This window comes from Talpa occidentalis, unplaced genomic scaffold, assembly GCF_014898055.3.
Source record: "Talpa occidentalis isolate TD23 unplaced genomic scaffold, MPIMG_talOcc4v2.1 talOcc4.9, whole genome shotgun sequence".
In the NCBI taxonomy this organism is placed as follows: Eukaryota; Metazoa; Chordata; class Mammalia; order Eulipotyphla; family Talpidae; genus Talpa; species Talpa occidentalis.
Window position 1 is genome coordinate 42,777,971 of NW_023605305.1, and position 27,583 is coordinate 42,805,553.

Genomic DNA, 27,583 nt, shown 5'->3' on the forward strand with positions numbered 1-27,583 from the left:
GTTCTCTATAAAGCATATACTCTATGTTAGCAAGTTTTTAGTTTTCTTATATATAAAACATATCTATATTTAACTGTTTAAACCACTGTGACATCCTGAAACAGTCATAGGTTTTGGAGCTTGGCACATCTGAATTAGAATATTGGTTCTAATACTTCTTAGCTACACGTCATGGGCACCTAGTTACAAAGCATCTAACAGTGATTAGTAACTTCCCTTAGGATAAAGACCTCAAGGAAAGATTTTTCTGCAAATATATTTTGTTCAGTACTGGTCAGTAATGGAGCAAAGTAGGTATTACAAAATGGAGAATGACACTCCAAAAATTAACTCAATTTCTTCCCAGGTTTATATGTTTTAATATTTATTTTCCAAATAAACTGATTCTCTCTATTCAGTCTGTATTATTTAAAGAGTGTGTCACATTGTGTTCTAAAGAACTGAGCATACCGAAGAAATCTGTATGTGCACCCAAAGTTATTTGTAGGTAGGAACGTTTATCAACATTCATAGGATGATGAAACAAAGAGACGACTTGTACGCATTTCTACAAGTACATGCAAACACAACTTTTATCACCCTCAAAATATTTTTGAACATATTTCTACACAGGACGTAGTCTAAATATTAGGAATATTTATAAAAAATTCAAGCATGGCATACCTTTATTCCATGTTATTCAGACAATTCTACAATGAATAAGAATGTTTCACTAATTACATTCAGTAAATTCATCTACTAGGCATTCTGGGGTTCTAGATAAACTATATCAGTTAGATAAACAAGATTACTGCTTATTATAAAGGGGGTCAGAATGGGGGGTTTGCAATTGTATGGGGAATATAAAAATAAAATTTATTATAAAAAAAGGGGGTATATTGTTAGTTATAGTATGCCATTATCTAATTCTTCAAAGAGGTTATCATTCATATTTTGTAAAAAGAGCTTAGAGTTCTATTAGTTATAGATTACAACTAACGTTAAGGTCTATAGTCCCTTTGTTATGAAATAAATGTTACCTCCTCCTTTATACCCCTTTTACATACAACAACAACTTTATTTAACTTTTACTTATTAGATGTCAGAAAAAATGAAGGGAAATAAGCAGAAAACAGGACAAAATAGAATATGAACTTCCTAGGGTAAATACCCAATACATCAGTAACTTTTGTTAATTCTCAACTTACAGTAGTATATTTTCTTTTAAAAGCCATTCATTAACCTGGATTGTCTTATTTAAGTGGTATGTCTGCCTGTACAATTCCCACTATTTCACAGTGCTATTATCTGTTGTTTCTAAAACACCACACATGAAAGCTGCAATAAAAATTATTTCTATAGATTAAAAATTAATATAAAACTAAACAAACCATGTCATCCATCAACTAAAAAAATTTATTCAATAAACTTTATAAAAATATAACTTTATGTGAGCAGCATAACAAGTAACCAAGCAAAATTTCTAAATATAACATTTGTTTTATGAAAATGTAGTTGCCTACCATATACTTCTGAAGAGGAGCAAGCTTGTATCCAAAAAAATAAATTGAACAATGATTAAATGACACTCATATAAACAACATACATTAGCATGAAGTCATTTATACAATTCCCCCTGAATATTGCGTAGAGAAATAAAACTATGTAGAAATTCAATTATTTTACTGTACAAATTCAAATAGGACATTTTAAAATTAAATGGTAAAGAAGCAAAATCAATGATTACATTCAGTGCCAAAATCAATACCATTTGAATTCTGTTTTAAAGAGACAACATAACTAACAACTCACAACGTTAACAATAGCACCCATAATATCAAGTAGCATGTACTGAAATATGTGTCATATAACTAATTATTGCAATAATAACTCTGGACTTTTGTTATTCAAACCTCTACTGTAGAGAAGGCACTATGAATTATAACACTTTATTAACTTCCTTCTGAAAGACATCAGTGTCTTTAGGCATTTCATTTCCTTAGTGTCGGTTTATAATTTTCCCACATTTACCACATTGGCATGGCGTAGTGGTGCCAAAAACTCATTTCATTAGTTTGAGACAGTGAGTGCACTGGATTCTGGGCATACTGTGGAGAACAAACATATATCCACTATTAGGAGATGAGAAGATCACAGGGAGACAGGACCATTAGGAAGGATGTGACAAGGACTACAACTAAGGAAATTAGAAAGTGCTATGAGAGCTTGAAAGAGGAAATTCTGGGGTATAAGGCGAAGTATAATAGGAATATAGCATTTGTGTCAAATTTTGAAGGATAAAGAGTTCCTCTGGCAAATAAAGTTGAGGAAGAACACATTTTAAGCTGGAATGAGCTTGTAGAAAAAGCATGAAGGAAGAAGCATGGTTTATTCAGGAAATGGCAACTGACTAACAGCTGCACCACAGGGTATAAGTGGACAGCAGTGGTGGTGGGTGGGGTGAAGTGTACATGCAAGAAGGTGCCCAGTCACAGAATTAATTGCCATGGCGATGCTTTTCAATGTTTGGGAAGAAACGATAGTAAACTGAGTTAGTTCACAATTGCGAGACTCTCTTTTGGGAACTAGAAGGTAAGATCACTTGTTAAGGAGAGGGAAGCCTGATGGAACAAGGAAGATAATGGTGGAGTTTGAGGCCTGAATAATTTAAACCTAGATTAGATGGCTATTTATGTAGGGAATAAAGAGTAGGCTATTACTTTAAAATTTTCTATTTGGGAAAGAGAAAGTATTTTTTAATACTATAATTTTTAAATATTTTTGTAGTAATAGTTAATTTTTTTGGCTTAACAAATTAAACTCAAGGTCTCCCTAATCTATTTGTAATTACATTTTCCCCTTCCTCTTTAGCCTTAATAAAAAAAATTCTATTTAACAGTTTAGCATATTATCAGAAAGCACAAAACAGGATGAAAACTGAGGTAAATTACCCGTGAAAATATTAAGCTGTAGCAACAAATAACAAACAGTACAACTCCTTCCAAAAATTTTTTGAAAGTGTAAATCTAATATAGAGTGAAACAGTCTCTGCCAATCCTACTTGAAACACCCACTACTTTAGAGATCTATAGTTATTTCTAAGAACACCCTCCATACACTGTACTAAGAATACTTACAGTAAATAAAATAAAAAACATTCTAGTTGTCACAAAAATACCTCATAAAAATCCAATTTATAACAAAGTAACAGAATTATTCTGTAAAAAGTGGTTTCCTACCAGATGCTTCTGATGATTTGCGTGCTTGATCAAAAAGAATAAATTAAACAGGTTAAATATCAAATAAAATTAAATGCCCACAAGAAATTATCATCCACATGGGTTCACTATATATACACACACAGAAATAAATGAGAAAATACTTGCACATACATGTGCTTTATATAAGGATTACAACCAATTCATAGGAAATACACAAACATGTATGTGTTAGAACTGAAACCCTCCTCTGAAACTGTTAACAAAAAAATCATACTTTGATTCTTTAACTTGAAGAGCAATTTTCACAGCTGAAGGGACATTTAAGCTATCTCACCATATTCAAACATGTTCATTCAAAACAAACTCGCTGTAACCTTATGAAAACAATAGCAGTTATATAAACAACTTTAATTACTGCAACTGTATTTGTACATTTCAGTGGATGGGGTCATGCTTAGTTTTGTTTTCTAAGATATCAATTAGTCTTTGTCTTTGTACAACATCACACATGAATGAACATTCGGAAATTTAATAGGCAATAAAAGCTGTATTTCCTACTGGATATTTATTTGACTTTTATTTCCTCTTTTTTAAAATTAAATTCTTTATCAAGTCTTGGTTACAAGTGAACAGTAAAACTGACTGACTCTTGCACTAAACTACTGAAATACATAAAAACATTTTGTGTGGCATATATGTTTAAATGATCAAATTATAAAAGTAAATATTAACTTACTTGACTAAATTCTACATGGACAGATGGATACACCATGTACTCATTCATCTCTAATCATGGGTACCTGCTTTCTTCCCTCACTTGTTTTCTATGAAGGGGTACTGTGGATTTTCTAGGCCATCCAAGTTATGTTTCATTGGAAATATTCCCTACAGAATTTCCGTAATAAAAAAATCTTAAACTAAATTTATAGTCATAAACTAACAACACAGACAACTTTGCAATGAACTTTACTTCCTAAACTGTTAGCTGAATTTTTGTCTTGGAAGACTACTGTATCCGCTATAATCATATGCCAAAGATTTGCCATTGATTTAAAATTTAAATATTCTGTCTTGTTGCCAGGCAGTACAGAGCTAAGAGTACTCTAGATGATAGGGTATGCATATTTTCAACTTAAGCAGAGAGTAATATAATAAATGACTCAGTAAATGGTTGTGTCAATTTATATTCCCACCATATCCTCAACAAAGTGTGTTACAAACTTTCCAAGTTTTGCTTATCTAATGGATGTAAAATCATATCTTCTTGTTAAAGATTTGGTAAATATTTTTTCAGAATACTTCTTTAATTTTCCCTTAAACAGTGTTATTACTCTTTTATTAGATTTATTACAAGATTCTTTAGAGCTTTGCTTTCTATTATAAAAGGGAAATTTTTAAAAAGACACTTTATTTACTGCTGATATACACAGCACATCGTGATGCTGATATATTAATTTAATTATACCTGGCAACCTTGCCAGTCTCTTTTTTAAATTCTAAAACAACATTGGTAGATTCTCTTGAATTTTCTACGTGGGTGATCACATGGGTGATCACACATCATCAGTGAATAATAACAATTTTGTTCCCTTCACCTTTTTCTTTTCCAACTGTGTAGGTTATATCTAACAGTACAATACTGTACAAAAGCTGATAATTAACACCTTTTTTCTATCCTTAACCTCAGAGAAAACAATTTTAAATAATTTTCTTTTCCCATATTTACCTGTAAAGTTAGACTCAATTAGTAGATTTAAAAATATTTTCTCTTTTCAATTCTTTGGAAAATTTGTCCAAGATTGAAATTTTTGATCTTTGAATGTTCCCTAGAACTTGACAGTAAAATTATGATTAAATCTTAAAGAGGTATAGTTCTAATTAGTTCTTTTAAAAGTCTTGCATGAACTAACTTTTGACTCTGATGTATCTTTGTTTTATTTCACTGATTTTTCTCCATGTTTTATAATTTTTTTCTTTTTTTGACTACGATGTTTTCTCTAATGTTTACTTGACCATAGTTATCATGAATATCTTTCTCCTTTCCTAACAGAAATTTAAAATTTTGTACCTAAATTCATATTAGTTTCATCCCACAAGTTTTGATACATAGTTGAATTTTAAATTTATATTATGAGCTAATTCTTAAACTGAGTTACTTGAATCTATAAATCACAAATGTAACATTTCTTTTTGTTCAATTGTTTAATTACTTTTTTATTATTGATTAAGTTTAACAGCTTTCTGGTCAAAGACCACAGTCCCTATATATCAATTCCTTAAAATAATTTGAATGTGTTGGGCCTCCCAGGTGGTGCAGCGGTTGAGCCCTGGGTTGCGAGGCTGCCCGCAGTCTCTGCAGCACGAGTTCGATCCCTGACTGCTCCTCGGCCACTGAAGGAGGGTCCCACATAGTGCGTGGACCTCTCCTGCCGCCCGCTGCTCCCCTCAGCAGTGTGCTTCGGTCCTTCTGCCTGCTCTGCTCCCCGCTCTGGCTCTGGTGAATTCTCGCACCCTCCCGCACTTCTGACTGTACCCAGTGCTTGTATAAATAAATAAATAAATAAATCTTTAAAAAAATATTTTGAATGTGTTTAGTCATATTATCAATTTTGCAAGTGTTCTATATGTCTGCATATTCTCCATTACTGGGTGAGAATTTCTATATATACCTATGTGTATATAAATTATGTGTTTATAATTTCTTCCTCTAAACTGATCAGTTTTGTTTTATATATTTTAATGCTTTGTTAAAGATGCACACTTTTTTTCCTCTTATTTTGTATTTCTTTGTCATGTGATTGATTTTAAATGGTGGTCTATATGTGACAATTCTACTCTGATAGTCTTAGAAGAGTCTAATTCATTGTGTGTGCTGAATATCACTTGTGGCAGGTGTGTGTATGTGTGTGTATTTTGATTTTAGATTATGAATTCAATGTTCAGTGGTAGGTTTTCTATGAGAAATTGTACTTTTTGTTAGGTTTTGTATTAGCTTTTGTCTGGCACTGTGTAGATGTTACTAGACTTGAAATATTATAATAATGTACTATATTTTATTGGTAATTCTTAAACTACATAATTAAAGAGTTTAAACTGAAATCTCTTTGAGGGAATGCAACTGGTTACAAGCTCTCAGGAGTAGCATCATATAAACACATACACAAACACACACACCAAGAAACACAAGTTTCCTTATCTTCTCCCCATGGTAATGGAAAGTTTTATTTACTAATCTATGCTTTCACTGAGGTTATCATCTTTTGGGGATCCTGGCTTTATACAGGGGTCTAAGAAATCCTAAGTTGTATGAGTCAATGAGCATCATCTCCATGAAGACATTTAAAAAGAACTCTTGTGGGGCCTCCCTGGTGGTGCAAAGGGTTAAGCACCGCACTATGAAGCAATTTGCAGCCTCTGCAGCACGAGTTAGATCCCCGGCCAGCCAGAGAGCAACCTACATGGCGAAGCAGACCTCTCCTGTCTTGCCTGCTGCTCCCTTCAGCAGTGTACTTTGCCCGCTGCTCCCCTCAGTAGTGTATTTCAGTCAGTCTGCCTGTTCTGCCCCCCACTCTGTCTCTGGTGAATCCTCTCACCCCCACATCTCTGGCCTGTACCCCAGCTCTTGTATGCATAAATAATCTTTTTTTAAAAAAGTTAAAAAAATTAAAAATAAAAAATAAAAAGAACTCTGTGGTTACCAACATATGAAAATCTCTTCTGAGTTGTCAAAGTATGCTCCCCCTGATAGCTCTGGTTTTCATTTACCACTTCACTCTTTCCACACTGAAGATTTCTATTATATTCTTGTATATTCAGTTATTCATTTATGGGCTGCTTATTATACTTTCTTCAGCATTTCTAGGTACTGCTATATTTTCATTAACTTTTACTCTAGAAAGGCTTTCAAATTGCTTAGTCTCTAATTTTTGATTTTTTTTTTTTTAGAAGACAGGCTTTGTGCTGAGTTGCAAGATGTAAAGAGATGTGGATATTTGTAGAAATCATTTTTTTTTATCCTTGAAATTCAAAACTTCCATCAGGACTTATTTGGGTGTTGGTTTCTTTGTTAACATTTGTCAGTTCTAGAGAATCAGTCTACAAATTCAAATTTTTCTTCACCTAAAGTTTTCTTGAATTATATTTACTACTACTTCCATTACAACTTATGTGTTCTGAGCCTCCCTGGGGGCGCAAGGGAGTGGATGTCAGCCACTGCAGCACAAGTTCGATCCCCATCCCCAAGCACATGGTGCAGCAGACTTCTCCTGTCTTGTGTGCTGCTCCCTTCAGCAGTGTATTTCAGTAGATTCACCTGTTCTGCTCCCTACCCTGTCTCTGGTAAGTCTTCTCACTGTCCCCCACACCTCTGGCCTATAATACCCTCTGTATACATAAATAAAATAAATCTTTTTTAAAAAACAAATTACCTGTTCTGTTGGAATGCTCTTCATTCAATTTATAGAGTTCCCTATGTTTATCTAACATACTTTTTACTTCATAGTTTTTGTTCTGTTTTCCCAACATCCTGGTAAGTTTTATCAAGCTAGTTCTTTACATTATTAATTTACTTTCCTGCATTATTTTACTCTTCAGTGTTTCTAAATAAGCTTTATATTCTGAAAGTGCCAGTTTTATTTTCTTATAGCCTTCCCTTATATCATTATTGCTTCTTTTCTAGATTTGCCTCTCACCTACTTTCTTTTCATCCCAATCTCTTGTTTATTCTCTTTCATGTCTTATTTCAGATTCCATGATTACTTGAAATTTTTTTAAAAGATTTATTTATTTATGCATACCAGAGCTGGGGTACAGGCCAGAGATGGGGGAGGTGGGGAGAGGATTCACCAGAGACAGAGTGGGAAACAGAATAGGAAGATTGACTGGAAGTACACTGCTGAGGGGAACAGCCGGCGAGTCAGGAGATGTCTGCTGTGCCATGTGGGTTGCTCCCTGGCCCACTGGGAGTCGAACTTGGGCTACAGAGGCTGCGGATAGCTTCACAGGTTGCGTCTTAACCCCTTGTGCTACCAGGAAGGCCCAGTTACTTGAAATTTTTAAGAATTCAACAAGATGCTCTCATAACTTTTTAAACTCCCTCATACATATTTTGTAAACCAAAGTTAACACCTCGAAAGCTGTAATTTAATCCTTAATTGGTGCATAATCTCTTTCATAGGTTCCATGTTGTTTGGTTGTTGCTTTTCTTATTTATTCATTATGAACAACAAGAATGTTTTTAAAACTTGACAAACGTCCACAAGTAAAGTGGATCCTCTCATCTCCTATTTGGACATGTTGGAATCAACTTCTCAGATCTTTTGGTTGATATAGATGATATATACACACAATATATATATACCATATATACATATATGTGCATATATGTATATGTACATACACACACATTAAAAAAAGTTGAAAAACCTAGTGACTTTCAGAAATGCAAATGGAGCCAAGATTATAGGCTCCTTACTAGTGGTGATGTCCATTACATTAGGGAAGAATCCTCTCATATGTAGAAGAAAAACCACTTTTCAATTTGGAATAGACCAAATATTTTAGAATGAAAGTATCAGCACAGTTAGATGTTCCTTTATTCTCTCACAGTGTTTCTTATATGCTTCATCCTTCCAAGTAAATGAAGATGACACATTTTATTTCTTTTCCATAAAGGCAAACTACCCAAAGTAAAAGTGTTCAACTTTGGTACCTGATATTAATCTGATACTACACTTTTCTAGGCATGTACAGTTCTTTAATTCTTAAAGACGGTTACAATATTTTCCAGTTTTTTGCTTCTTAGATTTTGAACTAGGCTATAGAAAGAGGAATTAATTGTTTGCGCTCAAGTCTGTAACTTTCTTATAATCACAATAGGTTGACAGTCTTCTTCAGAGGTTTGTCCTTAACCATAACCAGAGTTCTCACCTGGGATTCTGATATAATGATGCTGGATTTGTTCTGAGAAGAACATGAACCTCCAAAAATCTAAACACATGACTTACATTTTCACTGATAATGTAAATAAATGTATTCAGATATGTAAAAAGTGGATAATTTTTAGTCATTAATTCTACAAGGATTTATGAGTTTCTTATTGTGTGTGGGATACAGGGGTAACTATTGGAAACACACAGATGGACAGAGCACTATCCATGACATAGGAGTTCAAAGGTGGGAGACTGGAAACTGATATGCAAATAAGTAACTTTAGTGTCATAAAAACTGTTATCATTTATGATTTTGCTTTAGAACTACAGGGGAACCACCTAACTCTAGAGCATGGCAAAACTTTTACGATGAAAGACATAAATGTGGAAAGGTAGCAGGATATAACGTGCAGCCAAGTCTGACTGATCAGAATTTTATGGAAGAGATGCAAATTAAGTGAGAAAAGTAGGTCACTAATTTTGTATCCCCTACTAAGGAGTTTACTGTTTATCTTAGAGACAATAGGAATCAGCGAAAGTTCTCATGTTGGGTTAAGAAATGGGGCAGATTTGCATTTTTAAAATGGCAGCATGGAAAATGGTCTGGAGAGATACAAAGTTGGAAACTGAAAGATTAGTTCATTAGTTACCACAATAGTAATGAGAAGATATAAAATGCCCTATCTAAAACAATACCAGTGTCAGTGACACTGGAGAAAATGAAAGATTTTTTAGACATTTCTCATATACGATAAATAGAAATTAATGACTCAATGAGTGTCTAGGAATAAGAAGCAAGTATGGAATAACTACAATATTTCTGTTTTAAGTCCCTCGAGGGGTCATGAGATAATTAACAGAAATTAGATTAAATGTAAAAGAAGATTTGGGATGGAAGGAAAAAAATTCATTTTTAACTGAATTTTCAGGTAACAACTGAAGACGTGGGCATGGAGGAGATCATTCAGAGAGCTTGTAGCATTAAAAGAGGGTCAAAGATAGATTCCCAGGGAAAATATCTAATAGACTTAGAGAAGAAAAACATAGATTTTTAACTAGAAAAATACTACATACACATAAATACCACATGTGTAGGTATAGACTTAAATAAAAAGATCTAGTATTTGCCCACTTTTACAAATAAACAGATATTTCATTTGAAATTTTCCACATTTTGATATGGCGAAGGCATTTAACCACTTATAACATGAATAAAATTAGTTGAAACTGGACAATCTTGGAAACGTCAGAATGTCTACTTATGATTTTTCTAGTAGAAAAAGCAGGCCAATATGACCAAGCATATCACATACTATGTGAATAATACCCAGCTTTCTTGAACAAAAAAATAAAGCAATAGAAAAGCAGCAATGCTTTTCTTCACCTAACCCAACACATCCAACTGTAAACCTCTAGAACCGCACAGTGGTTATCTAAAGATTTTATTATATGTCGAACTTTCAAACAGAAAGCACATATTAGCATAATTCAAAGAAATCTATTATTTTAAGTCTGATAACTAGGTATCTTCAGTTTTGGTGTCCACAGAATTCCTAAGAAATGGTTGCATACTGATTTTGTAATTAGTCCAAATTTAAAACACAATATCAGAAAGAGCCACCACTTCTATAGCAGGAAAATAATAATCCAATTAATTCTTAATATCGTTCATGTAGAATTATCTAATATTCATCTATAAATAAGTATCTAACAATGTTGAAGAGGCTTGTGTTATATTGCAGCAGGACTGAAAAACATTTATTGGCAATAAAAATAATCTCCAGTTATGGAAGAAAAAGGTTCATCTATTTTGAGTTCTATCATTATACAGCAAAAATTTAACTCTCAGTTTTTGAATTCCAATTCCTCAAATCTTTTAAGTGTAAATTATACACTGTCGTATTATCAGAAAGAACCTGCAACATCTCTTAAAATGTATCTGATTCAAGGTTAATTTATAACCATCCTTTTTTTTTTAAAGTCAAGAAAAAATATGCTAATGAATTATGCTTTAAGCAAATATTTCTCACTCTAACAACAGGATGTCTATTTTTAGCTCTAGGTTTGGCTTAAACTGAACAGCTTTTACCCTATGATAAACTGCAGTATATACTATAGTATTTTTATTCAAAAAAACATTTTTGGAGATGTTTAGAAAAAAATAAATCATACAATAAAAACAAAAGAAGAAACAATCACAAATATACTTATTCTAACAAATCAATTCTCCAAAATATTTTGCCTGAACTATTTTAACAAAGCTCCTTAAATTTAAATGCACACATTTCATTATCAAATCTTTATTTCTCAATGAAGTGTAGTTAAAAATCCAATCAATAAATCAATAAAATTTTGGCAGCCTCTTATTCAAGACTAGTATTGTTTTCATATAATTAAAAGGAAGCTAACAAAAACTAATATTAGAATGACAAAGCTAATCAAAGGAAAGTTAAACTAATTATCTTCTGAATCAGATAAATTGTTCTCTTATCACCGTAAGTCTTTAACCCGTTCATTTATAACACAATTAATAAAAACAGAATCTAATAAACACAATAAGCCAAGCCATAATGTAAATTAGAAACTGAATCCTTGTACTGACTTATTAACAGTGGTATTGTTTACCATTCTTAATGGATATTAAAAGCAATTTACAATATTGCCTAAATGCAGAAGCATCAACACAAAATGTAATTCATCGTAGCTCTGGCTTTTCAGCTGCCCCTTAAAAATATTTTTCCATCTTATAGTTAAATATTTTTTAAAAATACACAGCTGTAGAGTCTCAGAGAGCATACTTACCACTCATGATGAAAACCAACCTTTCCAAAACATATTGCTCAAAACAACAATCCAACAGCAAAGGGAGTTATGCTAATCTCTAGAGGTAGAAGAACCGATGGTGTAAACACATACACTGGAACATGCAGCACACAGAAAATGAAAAGAGCTTTCTTTTGTTTTAAAAAGAAAAGCCTCTAGAAGCAAAGCATAACTGCCCAGCACAAGATTATCACCAGCAAATATCAGATAGATGGCAAAGATGTGTAGAACAAGATTTAATTTTTTTCAAGCTAGTTATCCCAGCCTCCTTCATATACCACTAGAACTCAAAATGGCAGGGAGAAAATGTTCGAACCAGGATGTATAAGATGTTCTCAATTATATCAGCATGAGTTGTTACCACGGCAACATTAGACCAGAATTATCGGTTCACTTGTAACCAAGGAGTAGCTTTTCTAAAGCTTTAATCAACCAAGACAAATAAAATACCTTTTCATTTTATAGTCACATGGTTTTAAAATTACCACATTTCTTAATTTAAGCACTTATCTACCCATTTATATCTTTTAAAGAGGCAAAAACATAGCTGTTTTCTTCAAATACTCACACAATCCCATGTTGAACCTGGCAAGGAACAAACAGCAGAATGATCGCACCTAAACGTCTTTCAATTACACCAGCTCTTACTGCTAGCTGTGGACCTCACTGATATTAAAATGCTGTGTGCTGTTGCTAGTGACTATTGGCGATGAATCTTATTGCCCATCGCTGATAGCTTTCATTTTTCATGAGCCAGAAAACTATACTGCAGCACAAATGTTAACCATTTAAACATTCTGTATTATGGGAGACAAAATATACTACTCTATATATGGATATATGTATATATCTTCATTTATAAAGAATAACAAAATAACTTATTTATAAACTTGCATTAAATTCAGCATTACAAAAAAATGTGTCAGATGCCATTTATGTAGTTTTCAAGTGGGCAATACACAAAGAAGTTACTGGCAATCATTGCTGAAGTGTAAAATTTCTCACATCAAACAGGATTAAGATGACAGATTGTATAACAAGGTAGGCAGCCTGGATGGCATGGTGAACAGACTGTGCTGATCCCCAGAGACCCAAAATGTGTATGAAGGATCTATAGAATGGTGTCTTATCAAATGGAACTTGAGCAAGTGAACTTGTCATTTTAAAAGTTGCCAGGTGAGGCAGGACTTCTGGGGACAGAGGAGTAAGTCAACAAATCTGATTCCCAAGAAACAACATGAAGCTGGACAAATTATCATAAACAACTTCATGGCATGAATTCTGGAAATCAAGCAATCACAAACAATAAACTGAGAAACATTTATTCATGAGGAACTGCTGGACTTTTGTATAAGAGCAGTGGAAATCTGTGGTGTCCTTGTTTGGGGTTGCTTCTGTTTCCTCACAGCATAATCAGCACAGCACTCCTACCAGGGTGGGGCTGACAATAAAAACTAACAGCTTTGCTGCCATATAGGGTTGACTTGATTTGGAAAAGGAGGCCAAGAAAACCCATACAAGTAATGTCAATTTAAAATAAGCAAATAAATAGGAAAGTGAATAGCAAAACATACAGCTTTACTAGTCTGAAGTTGTAGCCTTAATAGAGGTAAACAACAGACTGATGATCTAGCAAGACATTTAACATGGAAAATGAAAATGAGAAAGGCAGAGAAGTCCTAGATAGGCTCTCCACATATCTCTGGTTTATTAGGAAGCTATTTCTATTCATAAAACAGACCCACAAGGGTCCAGCAAAAAGTTAAAAGTGGTATAGATTTAAAAACTGCCCCAAAGATCGAGTTGAAAACACAGACAGATTTGTCAGTATATTCTGACTCAAAATGTTTGAACACAACTGTGTAGACATAAGGTGATACCTAGCAGAGAAATCAGCATCCAATGCCATGGGGGATTAAACTTCTATAGCTTAATTGTAAGGAAGTTTTTAAAATATTAATAAAACAAAACACAAACAAAAGCAAACTTTAGGGAAGAAAAAAAATCAGAAGCCAGAACTGCAAATAAATTGTTAATCCATATTTTGACAAAAACGTCATAAAGCCCTTTATGAGTGGGGAAACGCAGTCAACAGAAAGTCTCCGATTGGGCCCAGATAGAAGACTCAACATACAAAAGCCTTCAAAACAGCTATTATAAATACCAAAAGAATAAAAGAAAACTGTACTTAAGGAGTTAAGGGATAAAAATGATGGCAATGATCTAACAAAGAGAATTTCAATATAAAAAGAAGAAACTTTAAAAAATAAAAATTCTAGATTTGGGAAGTGCAAATACCAATACTTAGGAACACATTACACAGGCCCAACAACAGATCTGAGGGTAAAAGAGTGACATAAGTGAACTTGAAGACCAATCAATAAAAGTCATCCAGTCTGAAGAATACAATGAACAAAAGAAAAGGAAAAATGAACAGAACATCAGACACCTATGGGATATCAAGGGTACCAACTCAACACACACGTAATGGGACTCCTAGAAGGAGAAGAGGCAAAGGACAAAGAAAAAATATTTGAAGAAATAATGGTTGAAAATTCCCTAATCTGATGGAAAACTTGACCTACAGATCCAAGAAGCTCGTTTAACCAATTTCAAGTAGGATAAACACAAAGGGATCCAAAATCTACACACATCACATTTGAATTGCTGAAGTCAAAGAGAACATCTCAAAAGCCACAAAAGAAAATGACTTATTATGTAGAAGGGAAAAGAGTACAATTAATGACTACTTCTTAACATAATAATAGAGGTCAGATCTATGATCTATCATGTATCATGGATACATGATAAAATGAAAATGCTGAAAGAAAAAAGAAACAAACCTGCTCACAACAATTCTCTCTACAGGAACATTATCTTCCAAAGACTAAGGCAAAATGACATTCCCCAATAAACAATAACTGAGGATATTTGTTGCAAGCAGATACAGTTAAATGAATATTTCAGGCTGAAAGGAAATGACAATAGATAATAAACTGACGAAGAAAGGAAGAACACTGGTAATGGTAAATATATAACTAAACGATGACATAAATACATATTCTTCTGTTTTCGTATCTTTAAAAGAACTGAAACAGTATGAAGTAAAAATTATAGCACTGCACTTTTGGGTTTATTAAAACACATTCATAGGGCCTCCCTGGTGATGCAAGAGGTTAAGCATCGGCACTATGAAGCTATCCACAACTACTGGAGCATGAGTTCCATCCCCAGCCAGGGAGGTGACCAACATGGTACAGCAGTCCTTTCCTGTCTCGCCTGCTGCTCCTGGCAGCAGTGTATTTCAGTCAATCCACCTGCTCTGTTCCCCACTGTCTCTTGTGAATCCTCTCAGCCCTTCCCCTGCACCTTTGGCCCATAACCCAGTTCTTGTATGCATAAATAAATCTTTAAAATAAAATATATATGCACTATGAGAAAATGGTAACAAAAAGAGAAGAAATTAAACAATATTGTATCAAAGTAGCTATTTAATTATAATTAAATCATTATTATCCTAAGTAAACTGTGATAAAGCTCTTACAGCAACTATTAAGAAAACATCTTTTAAAAATGTAGCTAAAGGGGCCTTCCTGGTGGCGCAAGGGGTTAAGACACAACCTATGAAGCTGTCCGCAGCCTCTGCAGCACAAGTTCGATCCCCAGGCGGCCAGGGAGCAACCCACATGGCTCAGCAGAACTCTCCTGACTCGCTGGCTGATCCCCTCAGCAGTGTACTTTGGTCAATCTGCCTGTGTCTGTACCTTCAGCAGAGTACTTTGGTCAATTTGCCTGTTCTGTTCCCTGCTCTGTCTCTGGTGAATCCTTTCACCCCCCACACCTCTGGCCTGTACCCAAGCTCTGGTATGCATAAATTAATAAAAAATTTTTTTTAAGATTTATTTATTTATTTATACAAGCACTGGGTACAGTCAGAAGCACAGGAGGGTGAGAGAATTCACTAGAGCCAGAGGGGAGAGGAGAGCAGGCTGACTGACAAAGTACAATGCTGAGGGGAGCAGCGGGCGGCAGGAGAGGTCTGCACACCATGTGAGACCCTCCTCCGGTGGCCGGGGAGCAGCTGGGGATCAAACCAGCACTGCAGAGGCTACCGGCAGCTTCGCAACCCAGCTCGCAACCCAGCGCTCAACCGCTGCGCCGCCGGGGAGGCCCAATAAATAAATCTTTTAAAAAATGTAGCTAAAAATTTAACAAAGGAATTAAAATGGTACCATACAAATATTTATTTGTTTAACATAAAAGGAGGGAGGTCAACAGTAAAAACCACCAAATAGAAAACAAACACCACAATGGACAACGTAACTCCAACCATATCAATAATTACATTAAATGTGAATAGAATAAACATAGATCAAAAGGCAGAAATTATCAAACCAGAGAAAAAAGCAAGATTCAGCTATATCCTATCCACAGAGATATTTTAGTTTTAAAGATATGAAGTTGAAAGGAAAAAAATAGATATATATAATTAATGCAAATAGTAACCATAAGACAGTTGGGGGGGTACTTAGATTAATATCTGACAAAATAAACTTTCCTAATGAAAAAAGAGCCAACATATGTGGGAAATTTATCAGCTGGAAATGTACATGCACTAAACAAAAGAACCCTCAATATGCTAAAGCAAAACTGACAGAATTGAAAGGAGATATAGTTAATTTAACAAATATAGTTGGTGATTTCAATGCTCTTGTTGCAATTATGACATATACTTCAGAAATATCTGAGGACTCATCTTCAGAAGCAAAGAAAATGAAGGAAAAGATGTACAATCTAAAAAGCTTTTATACAGCAAAAGAGACAGTAACAAAATGAAGAGACACCCTACTGTATGGGAGAAAATATCTGCACTCCATACAACTGATAAGGGGCTGATATTTAAGATCTACAAAGAGCTTACAAAGCTCAACAAAAACAAAGCAAACAATCCAATCAAAAAAAAGGTCAGAAAAGCTAAAAGGGGCCTCCCCGGTGGCGCAGCGGTTGAGCGCTGGGTTGCGAAGCTGCCCGCAGCCTCTGCAGCGCCGGTTCAATCCCCGGCTGCTCCCCGGCCACCAGAGGAGGGTCCCACATGGCGCGCAGACCTCTCCTGCCTCCCGCTGCTCCCCTCAGCAGTGTGCTTCGGTCCTTCTGCCTGCTCTGCTCCCCGCTCTGGCTCTGGTGAATTCTCTCACCCTCCCATGCTTCTGACTGTACCCAGTGCTTGTATAAATAAATAAATAAATAAATCTTAAAAAAAAAAAAAAAAAAAAAAAAAAAAAAGCTAAAAGGACACTTCTCCAAAGAGGAAATGCAAATGGCCAACTGGCATATGAAAAAATGTTCAACATCAATATCACTTATAATCAGGGAAATGCAAATCAAAACCACAATGAGATACTACCTCATACCTGTGATAATGGTCCCCATTTAAAAAACTGACAATAACAAATGCTGGCAAGGATGTGAAAAAAAAGGAGCCCTCTGACATTGCTGGTAGGAATGTAAACTGGTCCAGCCACTACAGCAAGGTGTGTGGAGGTTCCTCAAAATACTAAAAATGCTAAAACTGTATCTGCCATATGATCCAGTATTTCCAGATCTACCCAAAAGACACAAAAACACTAATTCAAAAGGTGATCTGCACTCCTATGTTTATTGCAGCACTACTCACAATAGCTAAGATAAGGAAACAACCTAAATGTCCCCAAACAGAAGACTGGATAAAGAGGATGTGCTACATATACATAATGGAATATTACTTAGCAATCAAAAAAGATAAACTGATGCCATTTGAGGCAACACGGATGGAGATGGAAGGGATTATGCCAAGTGAAATGTCAAAAGGAAAAAAAATATATATATCTGATGGTTTTGTTAGGGGTGCTCTATAACAGTTTCACTTATAGGTGGACTATAGAAAAACCAAACAAAGGGTCAGGAAAAAGGCAAAACTTGCTGGCAAACTATAGACCTGAGGCATACAGCAGGGGAGGGGAAGAAGAGGGAACAAAACAGGGGAGGGAAAAGCACAAAGGTTTTGGTTCACAGGTGATGTGGTAATGGGAAAATTATGGGGACTACACCTGAGGGAGAAATCAAATCTTGTACCAAAATGTATGATCAACAATATAAGAAAATACAAATCAATAAATAGCACAGTCATAAAAAAAATTTTTCCCTAAGCTGATAAAAGGGTGTGTGTATATGTGTCTCTGTGTGTGTGTGTGTGTGTGTGTGTGTGTGTGTGTGAAGTTTATAGCTTACATTGTATATAAATAATGATGAAAGATGGAATACTTTCCTCCTAAGATTGGTAATAAGTTAAGGATGCCTGCACTCAAACTTCTTCATGACTTTATACTGGAGATAATAGTTAATATAAAGCAAGAGGGCCTCCCTGGTGGTGCAGGGGGTTAAGCATCACCACTATTAAGCTATTGGCAGACACTGCAGCATGAGTTCGATCACCTACCAGGGAGGTGACCTGCATGGCATAGCAGACCTCTTCGGTCTCGCCCACCACTTCCCTCAGCAGTGTATTTCAGTTAATCTGCCTGTTCTGTTTCCCACTCTGCCTCTGGTGAATCCTTTCACACACCGCTCCCCTCATCCCCGGCACCTCTGGCCTGTACCCCAGTTCTTGTATGCATAAATAAATCTTTAAATATAAAGAAAAAGAGACTAAATGCATACAGATTGTTAAGAAATAAAACTATATTTTCAAACTACTGAATCTGTAAATGAATTTGTGATTGACATTTTAACAATAATATTAACTACTACAATCTGTGAACACGAAATCTCTCCATTTATTTTGATGTTTTCTAATTTCCAGCAATTTTAAAAATAAATGAAAGCAGTAGTAGTAGTAAACAATTCTTGTTGATTCCTAAGTATATTTCTAGAAATATTGTGAATGGAACTGTTTGTTAATTTTTGAGATTGTTCCTAGTACATTAAAATGCTATTGATATTTGTATCTTGATTTTATATGCTATGATATATAGGATCTCTATGAAAATCCCAGCAGGATTTTCTTTAGAAACTGCAAGTTTATGCTAAAATTTATATGAAAGTGCAAAGGAGGGCCTCCCAGGAGGCACAGGGGTTAAGTCTCAGCACTGTCACCACCGGTGGCCTGAGTGTGATAGCTGGACAGGGAGCTAACCCACATATGGCGCAGCAGACCTCTCCTGTCTCTCCACTACTCCCGTTAGCAGTATGTTTCAGTAAATCTGCCTGCTGTGCTCCCCACTCTGTCTCTTGTGAATCCGTGAATCCTCTCACCCACAAACCCCTAGCCTACACCCCACCCCATTTCTTCTAAACAAAAATTAAATCTTTAAAATAAAAAAGAAGGAAAGAAAGAAAATGCAAATGACCAGAACAGCTGAAACAAATTGTGGAAATGAACAAAGTTGGGGGGAGAGAGGAGAGGAGAGAGAGGGAGAGGGGGAGAGAGGAAGACAGGGAGAGGGAGGGAGGGAGGGAGAGGGAGGGACAGAAGGAAAGGGAGGAAAAGAGAGGGACAGAGAGAGGGGGAGGGGTAAAGAGAGAGAGAGAGAGAGAGAGAGAGAGAGAGAGAGAGAGAATGAACTGTTAATATTTATGGTGAACTGATTTTTCACAAAGTTGCCTAGCTAATCCAATAGATAAAGGGAAGTCTTTTCAACAAATTGTGCAGTAAAAATTAGATATGCACATGAAGGGAAAAAAAGAACTTCACTCCATACTTCATATCATATATAAAAGTCAACTCAAAAAAATAAAAAGATTTCTAGATGAAAGCACTGGATAAAAGTCATTACCTTGAATAGGCAAAGATTTGTTAAAATTTATTACCAAGATACCCATTTCGTTCTTCATTTAACACTTGGAAATAATAGTAGCCTCTCTGAAGTGAGTGAACTCCTAGGAGTTTAATAGTACTTGAAGGGGACTGGTAGAAGACCCCTAGAAAAGAGAAACCCAGAAGTCCTATTAATTTGAATAGATGGTATCAGTGATTAATTTGAATATTCAAAAGATGAGGCCTTATTTGTACATCATACTTGTCATATGACTATAACCAGACCCTAGGGCTAAAAGCAGTCATTGTTTCAGGACTTGCATATAATATTCATTCTCTCAGAGAACACATCGTTCTTCCAGTTTCATCATTTATCCTTTTGGATGCACTGTTGGCCATGGCCTGAAACACACAAGCCCGAATGCTACCATCCCAAATGTTAAGTCCTGAAAGATCAAAATACCTAAACTTAGAAACCCAAAAGCCACAATTTTAAAAGATCAAGATCCTGCATGTTGTGCTGTGTCTTTCAGGATTATGACACTAACCCTTCTGGATGACAGCTATTTTCAAGTTCATGACTAGTCTAATGGTCTTCTGGGTTCTGATAATGTCCACTCTGTCTCTGTATCTAATAAGAAACTTCAGACATAAATTGTTGCTATAGGAATCAGAGACCTGTTCTTATGTACATAGAGAAAAATTTCATAGCTTAGTGCCTAAGAGCATAGACTTTGAACACAGATTACCTGGGTTCATATTTCATCTTCTAGGTATACAACCTGAAAGAAATTACTTTTCCTCAATGTGAGGCATCTCTTCATCTATATGACATGAGTAACGATATTACCTATCTTACTGGGTTGAAAGGATTATATACATAATATATGCAATGTGCTTGGAATGATGGCTAAAAGATAGTAAATGTTTCTGTGGTAATGTATACAATATTCCACCCAGAGAATGTGGAAGTTATTTGGTAAGAGTTATTGCTATAATGCACAATCAGAATTATGGAATGAATATACTTTATAGTACAACTGAATCTCCAACTAGGCTAGATATTATGATGAGTATCAAGAAACACTTAAGGATAATGTTCTGCTCAGCAACTAAAAAGTATCTTTCAGTTATTCACTGATAAAAATTAATTTTGAGAAGTGAGAAAATTTTGATAAACACTAATAAAAGAGAAAATAAAGCATGCTTGATGAACCAGAATAATTATACAAATGAATCAAAACATGTCTTCTCTGAATACTGAAACAAGTTTAACTCCAAAAGGATATACTACATGTATCTAGGATGCAACTCTTTAGCACAATTCTACAATCAGTATGATCACAGTAGCTCTTCAAATTTGTCCTATAAAATATAAGAATAATGATATGCACAAAGATTTACCTACAACATTTTTTTTTGTGCAACAAAATATTTACAACAATCTAGATGGTTAAATAAATTGTGGTACATAGTTATGAATGAATAAAAACCAACCATCTCTAAAGGTACTGTAGAACAACTCTATGATAAGGAAAAAAGTTCTAAAACACACTGTGTACAGAAAGATCTAAATTTAGATGTTGGTGGAAACTCGTGCATCTATACACAAAATAGATTGCGTATAAAAATCATTAACTATGGTTATTTTTGCGTGGGATTATATGGTTCTTACTTTTTCTTTGTTCCTGTCTATGGTTTCCAAATTTTCTCCAATGAAGATATATTATTTGGTTATCAGATTAAAATGCTATTAGGGACAAAAAGTACTTCTCAAACTTTACTATGCCGATGAATCAGCTGGGTCATCTTGTTTAAAATGAAGATTCTACAATTTAGTTTTATATGGCACCTGAGATTTATTTTCAACAAGTTCCCAAGTGATACTAATGTTGCTAGACTTGAACTATAGTTTCAGTCACAGACACTACCTAGTGAATACACTTAATCTTCCTTCTTCTCTAACTCTGTATAATGGTTCTTCTTGAAAAATACACACAAGTACTAACTTCTCACACATTAGTACACATGATATAACACTTGGCATTGCTAAAAAGCCCATGAAAATATTTTCTAATTTCAAATCATTTAAACATTTTTACTATACAATCTGATTACTCAAATTCTTATTAACAAATAATGATAAAAATACACAGATAACACTGAAAAGTTCAGTACCTATGGAATGGGGTATTTATCTGGGGATGATTTTACTGTTTTTGATTAATTGCCACAGGCCTTTAAAAAAATTACAGAGATTACACATAGTAAATAATATAGGAAGTTTGTTAGTGTGAGACAGTAGTATATTCAATGTTAATTTAAAAAACATTTATTGGGCCTCCCCGGTGGCGCAGCGGTTGAGCGCTGGGTTGCGAAGCTGCCCGCAGCCTCTGCAGCGCCGGTTCGATCCCGGGCTGCTCCCCAGCCACCAAAGGAGGGTCCCACATGGTGAGCAGACCTCTCCTGCTGCCCGCTGCTCCCCTCAGCAGTGTACTTCGGTCCTTCTGCCTGCTCTGCTCCCCGCTCTGGCTCTGGTGAATTCTCTCACCCTCCCGCGCTTCTGACTGTACCCAGTGCATGTATAAACAAAACAAACAAACAAACAAATAAATAAAAACATGCCTCTATTAAAAAAAAAAACAAACATTTATTGAGGACTATGCTGGCAATACCAAAATAAACTGACAAATTCTATGTCTTCTAGGGATTCAAGGTCAAATAGGGGAGTTTGGTAATTTATAGCACTAATATAACTTTTAATACTATAAAATAAACTATAATAGAAGTGAGCATAAGAAGATATAAGGACATAGGAAGAGATCATGAATCCTAATAAGGATGAAGGGCAGAGGAATAAAATAATTTTGTTAGAGATAATATTTGAGCAGAGCTTTAAGCAAACCTCACCACTGGTGGAAGTAGCTAAAAGGGAATTACAGGCAGAAAAAAACTCTTAAACAAGCACTGTTCCATAATAAACAGAATCCATTGGCTGCCTCTTCATTACCATGTTCATGTAGTGAATAAATGGTATTCTGAAAGTTCAAATTAAGTGCTCAGCACAAATAAAAAGGTATAGTAGATAAATACATAAACCTATGCATTTTTCTTTTAAAAACTTCAGCAACTCCCTACTATTAGAATGTAACACAAAATGCTGAATAGCTAATAGAAAGCTTTCAAAGATCATCAACAAACTACCCTTCCAGACAATACTTTACTAAATCTTTTAAGCAATCCCTAATTTTCAGAATTTCATGTTGTCTTATAATAAAGTTTTCTTCTTTCTCCGTGTCACAAAATGCTATTCATTCTCCAGCAATTTTAAAGATCCCATCTGATCTTTATTATTAATCTCTTCTTAAGCTAAACACCAACAATGTTATTTATGTATTTTTAAGCAGCTATTTCATTATGTCTTGATTATTATGTTGTTTGTATGTTTGTTCTTCCTACTCTTGTATTTGAAGGTAAAATTAGATTTTCTTTTTTCCCACAGCCTAACTTCATACCATGATACAGTAAACCTTTAGAAAGTTTACCAATAAGCTTATGGAATAGATGCAGACAGAAAAAAGTAGATAAAAGGATAATGGGGAAAGTTATCTAGCTTAGACTTGACAGTGACACAGATTCAGTGGACTAAGAAATAGCAAGGAAATGAATTCTTAATGATTATGAGTTTCAAAAAGATAAAATTAACTAGATAAAGCAGTCTATTGTAACCAGTTTAGCTATCTGATTCTACCTGAAGAAATCTATATACAAAATTGCTCATTTGTTCAAAGAAGCATTAAATCTCAGACGCACTAACACCAATTTGTGTCTGTCAAAGAAATACCCCATTAATTTATGGGAAATGAACACAGTAAATTGTTGGGTGGTATTGACCTATTCAGCCCTTAAAAATATTGTTATCATATATTCATTAACTTTTAAAAGTCCATGTTTTAAAAAAATAAAGTCCATGATTTAAAATGTGCAAAGCTTCGATCAAGTTCAGCACTGTATAACTCAACAAACCATTTATAATTAAAGGAACATTAAAAAGCTAACCATAACAAATACACTAGAAAGAGAATTCAATGAGTGTCAATACTCCATTCATTCTAAGAACAAAAAGCAAAATTCTTCCAGTCTTTTGAAATCATGTACTTGCATGTGCATGGAATCAGTTGTTAAATATTTGTTATCAACAGGAATTCCTGTTACTTAATTTAGAGTGAAAGATGAAACACATTAAAGGCACCTGGAAATCACTGTGTGACTTTTATTCTACAATTCTTCCTCTATTTAATGTTATAAAAGAAAAAAGAAACTTGAATTAAAATTTGCTACAATTCAAACTTGCATAAATTGATAAATTTTTACTCATAGTTCATGAACGAAATTTTTTTTAATTACATATAGTTTCTGTGCTAAGTTGATTTATTAAAATAAGACTTTTGGAATACATATATTTAGCTTATTTATTATTGGAGATAAAACATTCTGTTTTCTTGACAAATAACTCATGCATGTAAAACTTCTTTAAGTAGCTTTAAAGAATGTGGCTTGCATATGAAAACTTCATATACAAAAAAATCCTTCCATAACTCATTCTATAAATGACTAAAAATATGTGTTTTCACCACCAAAGTTAGCTTTGGAATTCTGAAATAGGGTTTCTTTTTCTGTTGCATTAGTGTTTTCTCTTCTACATCAACACATTCCATAATGAGAAAATAGAGTTTCATGTTTACAGTACTCTTCATTATATATATAAAATTAACGTGCTTATTTTGATAATTTGGGGAAACAAATGAGAGGGAAAAGTGGAAAAATAATAGTGAACATTCAGTTATTCTTGAAGTATTTCTTACATTAAGCACATTACGTAATTACAGGGTTACAAAGTTTACACCTAATTTTACTTGGGTTATAATGTTCCTATTTATTTTGTGACATCACAATAAAGAAAAAAATTTACAACGTTTCATAAGTCTGTTTTTTCTAAAATAAATCATAGCTCTTGATATTACCTTTCATTTCTAGATTTTGATTGTCTCAGAAAGCATCAAAGTCCTCACACATTTTGAAAAATAGGAAGAGTAAAATTTAAATATAACTGTCAATCATTAAAAGCCCATGATACCCATCCATTTGAGATACATTTTCTAAACACCTACTGTTTGGAGGAACAGGTATTAATGAAACACAAATACTATCTTCATTTGTCACTTAACTTTTAACTAAAGTATCTTTAAAATGCATAAAAAGTATTTCCAAAGGCCTTAGAAAACTGCAATTTTACAAAAGTAAATAACAAGGATGAGTAATAAACTTTTGCCATGAGAAATTTTAATAATGTATCATTTTGATATCCAACAGTTTATTATCTTGAAGTTAGGTGATTTCTTATTTTCACCAAAATATATAGTAAGGATTAATTACAAGTAATCAACCTTCAGAGTAAAAACCAAATAAAAAAATAAAAATAAAAAAATGAACAGATATGTCTTTCACTTTTCCCCTAAAATAGCTTGAAGTTGTAAAAACTTAGAAGTTAATTTTATAAATCAGTCTTAACTTATTTCTCTTAAACTGAGTTTTCTTCCATAACTGCAATGGAAACAGAAAGAGAGGCATAAACTTAGAGCTATTTGATGACCAAACAAACACACCAAAAAGGGCAAAAGCACCAAGGGTAATTCTATTGTTCCTTTAATCAGAGTGACAAAAATACTTTGGGGAGGGTCCAAGGTGAGATGTGAAATGGAGGCACTGGTATTGTTTATTGTGAAACTTATCTTTTAAAGTGCATGTCACCAAAAATGGTTACATATCTTCATTTTAGCAAAGCAGTTAGTCCAAACATTTTAACATGCCTGGAAAGAATGTAATATATGTATAAACAACTCTCCTCCCTTTAACGAATTATAACATAAAAGTTTTTGATATGTTATTAATACAAGATTTCAGATAGAATAATCAAAGTATGCCTTTATATTAGAAAAACCTGCTTGTGAAAGTGAACTTTCATACATGCATTTAAAAATAGAAGATGGCAAACATAACAGAAATTTAACTATAAATTCAAAGGTTTTTTGTCCCTTTCAAAATATAAAGTTTATAAATATAAGAAATTTTAAAAAGTAAACTGATCATTGTGTTTTTATTTTAGGTATTTTATTTTTATATAAGAACAAAAAGCAAAATCAAATAACAATAACATACACACACTACTAGAAATAATGTAAGAATTATTGAGAAAATTTTGCCATTGATATTCAAGTTAAACAGTCATATATAAAACAAAACATGAACTAACATGTTTAGTTAAACTTCTAATCAAGTTTCTGTGTAATTTTTCAACTGTGTGTCTTGTGCAAATCAACAGACAAAACACAGTTCTCTATGCTCGATTTTAAACTCCAATTAATATTTTAGCTTCTAGTTATAATGTATCATCAAAAGAAAAACTTACTTGATCTGTCCCATAAGGCAGTATGTTCAGAGAAATGAAGGCTGTCATTTTCCAGAGCTGTTTTCTGATCATGTGCAGCACCTTTAGAGTGTCTGTGAAATAATCGGCTAGCAAAACCTTCCAATTTCTGAAGAGTAGTTGTACCTGTACACTGGTTACAGGGCAGTTCTCTATAAGCTGCCATTCATGTGTATTTACACTTTACTTAAAGTAACTGAAAGTATTTCCAGAAGGAGCTCAACAACTTCTTACACAGAAGCTAAGAGCTATGCATGTGTCAAACTTCCTGTTTGCAGGGTATTCAAACCACTACTGCTGTTCTGTTTCCTGTTAATATAAAACAGCACATTACTTAGACTTTCTTAGCAAAACTCTCCATCTCAACTTGAGATGAGGATTTTAAAAGACTTGTAATATTGCCCTAAAAGGCTCTGTGTAGAATGATGTTTTACTATTAATTATGCATGATATGAGAGCATTAAAAATAGATTTTATATAGATTACAGGCTAAAAATTTTTTAATGAAAACTAGTTAAATATGCATTATAACCATATGCAAACAATTGAAGACCAAAAAACTCTTCCAAATATGTTAAAAAGGTATTCCCCCCAGGAAATTAGCTAATATACAGATTGTGTGATCATTTATAAACAACTAACTTTTCACCAAAAAGTGACATGGAATGAATATCATTACAAAATTCTTGCAAAAGAAATTTATAACGTGTGTTATAACTGAGAAAAAGGTCTGAAATAGCATTTTAAAAAAAGAACTGAATGTTGCTAACTCATTGATTTAAGTCTAATAAATACAGGAACTACAAAAACTTAGCATGTTAGCATTGATTATCAAACTTGCAATCTGCTGAGCAGCAGACTGTAAGATTTAATATTATATAAAATCAGTCACAGCAAGAAATTTCAACTAAAAAAAGTTCTTCTAGTTGATGCAGATATGTTAATATTTAAAATGTAACACTAAGGACTACTGCTAACTTCATCCTTGAACTAGGACTCAGTTTCAAATACCTCTTTAAATTAAAAGTAAATAAAATTTGCCATTGTCCATTTGTAGGGTTAAAAAAGTAACCTGTGATTATTCAACAATGATTTTGAGTACTTCCCTCTTGAAACTAATTAAAGAATGGGAAATTTGTATGGCTTTTCACTTTGGAAACTAAATAATAAGAAAGAAAAAGAAAGAAGAGAGGGAGGGGTTCTTTAAAAAATCGATCTAAAAAATATGTTCATACATATTTCCTGCTTGACAAATAGAATAAATAGGAACAACAATGTAATCATATTAGGACACACACACACACACAAAGGAAACATTAACTAAAGAATTTTGCCAAATAACAACTCACTT

At 33.9% G+C, this 27,583-nt stretch overlaps 1 protein-coding gene across 2 annotated transcripts in view; it reads right to left on the reverse strand.

Moving 5' to 3' along the window:
* The window catches only part of PRKACB (protein kinase cAMP-activated catalytic subunit beta), a 112,468-nt gene that overhangs the window by 36,161 nt on the left and 48,724 nt on the right, over positions 1-27,583 (reverse strand). The window contains exon 1 of one of the 2 annotated variants that reach the window (XM_037500688.2): positions 26,215-26,585. The exons of the other annotated variant lie outside the window; for it this stretch is intronic. Coding sequence (XP_037356585.1) covers positions 26,215-26,398 — 184 coding nt within the window. The 5' untranslated portion in view covers positions 26,399-26,585. Of the gene's footprint in view, positions 1-26,214; positions 26,586-27,583 lie in introns of those variants that run through there. 2 annotated transcript variants of the gene reach the window in all.